Source organism: Crocodylus porosus, unplaced genomic scaffold (assembly GCF_001723895.1).
Source record: "Crocodylus porosus isolate Cpor-Errol unplaced genomic scaffold, CroPor_comp1, whole genome shotgun sequence".
Taxonomy (NCBI): Eukaryota; Metazoa; Chordata; order Crocodylia; family Crocodylidae; genus Crocodylus; species Crocodylus porosus.
Window position 1 is genome coordinate 18469434 of NW_017728917.1, and position 5141 is coordinate 18474574.

A 5141-nucleotide genomic window follows, 5' to 3' on the forward strand; every position below is an offset into this window, starting at 1 on the left:
TGCTTAGAGACCCAATGGCTAGAAAACAAAGGGAACAGAACACCCTGGCCCTCACAGCGAGGGTGTGCTCATCAACTAGAGAAGCCAAGTGCCTGCATGGCTGCAGCAATATACACACACTCCCTATTGTCACCCCTCAGGCTTCCCACTCCCTCATTTGGGAACACTTGGAAGCGAACTACACCCTCTAACCTCTTTCAGGATTCAAACCCATACTCCAGCACCACACAACAGGAAGGATATTTGCTTCCTTAACTATCCCCAACTGCCAGGATCCAGAAATCAGCAGTCAAAGAAGAGACCCATAAAATTCATACATGTTGAAAACAACCTCAACTTGCCATTTCCAATTAAATGCAGCTAATTCGCATATCAGATCCTCCACGTACCTGGAGGTCTCCAGTCAGAACAGCATTTCTAATGCTACCAACATAAATCTATTCACCACTGGTGAGTGCAAATCGCATCCCAGAGGTCCCACAAGCCCAGCTATGGAAGCCTTAAGTAGAACAGCCATGGGGTAGGAATGCAATGGGGTTCATGTCAGGCTGGTCAGATGTAATCCCTTCTTTCCAAGTAGAAGAGGTTAATGGCAAGACCTCAGAGAATCTTCATACAGACCAGCAAGGAAGTCCAAAGTCATACGGTTTTTAAACGTATCCAGCTACAGCACCTATTCAGGCCAGTGTGATTGTGCCAGGGGCCCAAGCTACAACACAGCACAGATCAAGAGAAGCTGCTACAGAAGCAGTAGCAGTTTGCCTACTTCCCATTTATCTCCCAAGCTAGAACACTCTAGCCACTTTGTTGGCTTCCCAGACCTCTCCAGGTATGGGATTCTAGCAGCTGAGGCTCATCTTCGGCTTTCGCTCTGCCTCAGGCCTCTGATCTCCTCAGCAGCCTTCATTTTCAGAGCCAGCCTTCTCCTCTGTAGCCCTCTTGGAGCAGGGGGACCCTCCAAAGCAGAGCACAGATCTGCAGCATGCCCACATGGCCAGTCTGAGTGTGAAAACTCAACCCCAATTCAGTGTAAAGCACATAACTGCATGTCACGAAGTCAGGCTGCAAGTCCAGTTATACAGCAGCACATTCTTCAGAGATGCTTCCTCAGTTGTTTCGTCTCGGTTGACCAGCCATGTTAGGTCTTTTACAATCCCCCTATTCTTTACTCAGGATATATCAGTCTCACAAGCCTGTAAAATACGACCCTGGTCTCGGGGCACATTTAACAGTTCAATCATCATTGTATTTCCCCACTCACCCCTCACCCCCTTCCCCAGCTAAACACTCAATGCAATTCCCATCATACTGCATTTCAAAATTTGTATCTGTATCAACCAGTTGTGGGAGCAGCTCTGCTTTTCCAAGCTTCCTCACCAGACACTGCTATTGCTAAGAGCTTGAGCAGGTTGATTATAATACTATTTGGGAAGGTGGGCCTGCTGAGAAAGCCCAAAGTGCCCCTGGGTCCACGCACAGAAAGCTTCCTCTGGCTGTTCTGGTGCCCAAATCTCAGTCCATGCACCCCAAACCCACCCACCTCCCAGTCAAATAAGTGCTTTCAGACTTTCAAAGAGGAAAGTGGATCATCAAGGCCCATCTTCTGGGTCTCATCCATCTCTGGAACACTCAGGAAGGTTCTGCACAAAGGTATTTGTGAATACAGCTGGTCTAGGCCATTTTCACGTGAAGACAGCGCATGTCCTTCTGGGAGGGTCGGAGGAGTTGTCTGTTTTGTTCCACAATGGGATGACAACACCACAAGGAAAGAGGGGAAAGCCACACCAAATAGCTGAGGATCAATTTCCGATGCACATCCTAGCAACTGTGGGATCAGAGAGGTTGGAAGGAAGGGAATGAGGCATTGCAAAAAGGGGGTGTGGGTTGCTTCACACATTGATGGCTTTCCAACGGTCACTATCAATGCTGTTGATGCTGCCCACGTGGTAGGGCATAGAGGCAACATCATCCAGGTAGGCTGTGGTGTCAATTTGGGTGCTGGAGTAGAAGCTGGAATCCATGCCCTCTTTCTTGGCCACAGCGTAGGCATGGGGGAGGTGCACATCAACATCCTCAGGTTCATCCACTTGGCATTTGTAGGAGAAAAGGATCTTTGGCTCAGACCTGGAGTCAGGAAGAAGGAAAGAAAGAGAGTTAGAAAGCTGGTGAAGGTGGCGTCATGTCAGCACACTGACCTCTCCAGCTGAGAAGCAGCAACAACATGGAACCCCACACTTAGGGACCATTGGCCACATCATATGAACTCCACCATCCCCTCACCAGGAGGGTGCAGGACCAAAGCAGCAGGGGGTGGCACAGCTCTGGGGCAAAGTACATCGACAGAGCTATGGCTGGACAACCAGGGCTGTAAGTAGCTACGTGGGATATTTGTTCTTATTTTTACTACAGTGCACAAACTTCCTCAATGCAAATGATGAGGTCCTGATGCCAAAGTCACCAGTGGGTACTCTGCCATCATCTCCAACTGAATGGGATTCATGGGACTTGAAAGGTTTGGATCAGGACATTCGTCTCAAAAGTAGAGATTTCCATCTAGAGCCAATACCAAACTTTGCTCCTTTCAGACTGCAAAGCAGAGAGCAGAGCAACAGTTCAGCCCCATGAAGATTTAGGAATCTGCTGCTTCCTGTTTATCAGCATGCTTGTACAGTTTGATCTGATCTGTTCAGCAGACATCAGTAGGGTGAAGACACTGCACTGCCTCCAGCAGGCCACACGGGGGCACCTCAAATCCGAGAATCACGCTTCAGCGGTTCTCAACCTCTCAGGGGAGCCCTCGCAAAATGTCAGCTCTTAACCTTCACTTGGGGTTTTTTGGGGGGTTTTTTGACTACAGAAAAATAATAGAGCAATTCTTCTGTTGTAAAGGATTCAAAGACCACAGCAGGTCAGAGCATGTTTGACAGTCTGGATTCCTATTTGAAATCTCTGTGAATCATGTACAGGTCTTTGCACACCTAACAGTGAATCCAGGAGCCATGTTCTCTACTTAATCCAACTGTGGGAATCAATCACGCACAAAACACTTGACTAGCCAACTCCTCAGTACCTAACAGTGAGTGCAGACATCAACAACTCAGCTCCTCATGAGGAACTGGCATGTTTCCCATTTTATAGGGGAATGGAGCGTCAGAGAGAGGAAGAGACTTGACCAAGGTTACAGAGGCAGTGGCAGAGCTAGGTTCTGTTCCTGAGGTCCAACCATGGCTTTTATTTTACAACTGAGGGAAGTGAGAGACTAAGCAAGGTAAAAGAACTCCCATCTACTTACCCAAAGAAACCTTTCAGGAATGCCACGTAAATGAGAGGCGCGAAGAAGCTGAAGTAGAGGAATGTTGTGGCATCAACACAGCTGTCAGAGGCAAGAGGAAACATGAAGTTGTTAGCATCTCCTCACAGTATACAAAATGGTTCCTGTGTGTAATAAGCAAACCCATGCCTTCAGGAAGGGGTCCCATTCTCTCCCAAGGATCCAAGGCACTGTGTGGGAGGCAGAAGGCAACATCTTCTACTAACTAACCATGCTCCCTTGGCCCAGATGAACAAGTTCTACCCCCAATGCTTTGCAGTTTCTCTCAGCCCAGAAAGTCCCTGCTCAGCCACAGGAGAGCCCTGTCCAAAGAATGCCATATTCCCAGCATAAAACAGACATCTCTGTGCTATTTCTGCATCTCCTGAGCGTGACCTCTCACTGGAAAACCCCAGGCAAAATGAAGCCAAGGGCTGGTCCTCACTGCTGATTCAGAGCTGCCCCTCCCTAACACAGTACAGGAATATGGAGAACACTTCTTGGAGGAGCTCTGCACATGCTTCCCTTACAACAGTGCAGCTTTGTCCTGTGTATTTCACAGAGAGGCATCTTGACAGTATTATTGTTAAACCTACGCCCACCACTTTGTTTAAGGGCAGCAGGGACATTCCTTCTGTTCCACTTATGATTGTAGGTAAGCAAACTTCTCTGCTACCCCTAAATAAAGACTCATATTAAATAAGTCTTGGCTAACTGAGCAACAGACTTTTCTTCCAGCTGAGGATGCTGACAGAACCAGTCCCCCTGCCATACGTACCACAGTCCTTCTATGATATCCACGCAGAGGAGGGCACTGCCCAGGCCTTGCAGGAGATTCATCAGGGCAAGAATTCCAGCATAGACATAAAAACTCCTCCTCGCTGTGGGAGAGACAAGGACGCAAGGATGAAAAAATATCAGGTTCACCAGCCCCAGCTAAGCAGTTTAGGATAGCTGCTACCAGCTGAAGGAGGTGGCACAGCCTAGAGACATGTCTCCAACTGCTGTTAGAAGAGACAGAGCTCTGGAAAGCTTGGGAACTACTTAAAGATCAACACCCCATATTTCTTCTCTCTATTGCCGGTAGCACCGTTGGAGGTCAGGAAGTGAAACAGCCACATACTATGACACTTATGGAGGAAACCACAGATTCACATGCCAAGCAGCAGCAGGGGACTCCAACGGCTGTTGTTAGAATAACAGGCACAAGCCTATCACTGCTGAACACATGCACCTAGCGTTGCTGGCCTGTGACTGAACCAAAAGAGGCACTGTGGGTCAGCAGGGGAGTAAAAGCGGAGTTAGTAAAACAGCATAGAAGACCAAAGTAGGAAAAGCAAAGGATGCTATGGGTCCATACTGAGGGGCATCAGCAGCACTGGGAATGTTTAGGAGTGGAGTAGCAAGGGGTACTGCAGATATGAACTAAATTGAGCTGAGGACACTTGCACTGGCTCGCAGCAGGCATACTTTGGTAAGCACTGCACCAAAGTACAGTATTTAAAGAACTGGCTAGAAGCTTCCAAACAGCCTAGAAAGCCTGAAACTTTCCCCTCTCAGTAACTGTACTCCAAGACGGTACAACCTGTGGTAGACGGGTCATATTCAACCTGGGGGAAACCGAGCAGTGGAGTCCCCCAGGGCTTGGTCCTTGGGCCCACGCTGTTCAATTTCTTCATCAGTGATTTGGACGACAGGATGAAAAGCACCCTGTTTAAATTTGCTGATGATACCAAAATTTGGGGTGAGGTGAGCACGCTAGTAGGGAGGGAAAGACTGCAGCAAGACCTGGAAGAAGGAATCCACAGCATACACAGGCTGGGGAGCTCCC

General features: G+C 48.4%; 1 protein-coding gene across 4 annotated transcripts in view; it reads right to left on the reverse strand.

Moving 5' to 3' along the window:
* Positions 1 to 247: 247 nt before the first annotated feature.
* TPRA1 (transmembrane protein adipocyte associated 1) overlaps positions 248 to 5141 on the reverse strand; it is a 22877-nt gene continuing 17983 nt past the window's right edge. For 2 of the 4 annotated variants that reach the window (XM_019536832.1, XM_019536830.1), the window contains 3 exons: positions 4089 to 4191; positions 3293 to 3373; positions 248 to 2124 (listed from right to left, as the gene is read on the reverse strand). In XM_019536832.1, coding sequence (XP_019392377.1) covers positions 1890 to 2124; positions 3293 to 3373; positions 4089 to 4191 — 419 coding nt within the window. In that variant the 3' untranslated portion in view covers positions 248 to 1889. The remainder of the gene's footprint in view (positions 2125 to 3292; positions 3374 to 4088; positions 4192 to 5141) is intronic. The other 2 variants (XM_019536831.1, XM_019536828.1) reach the window with 1 other exon arrangement.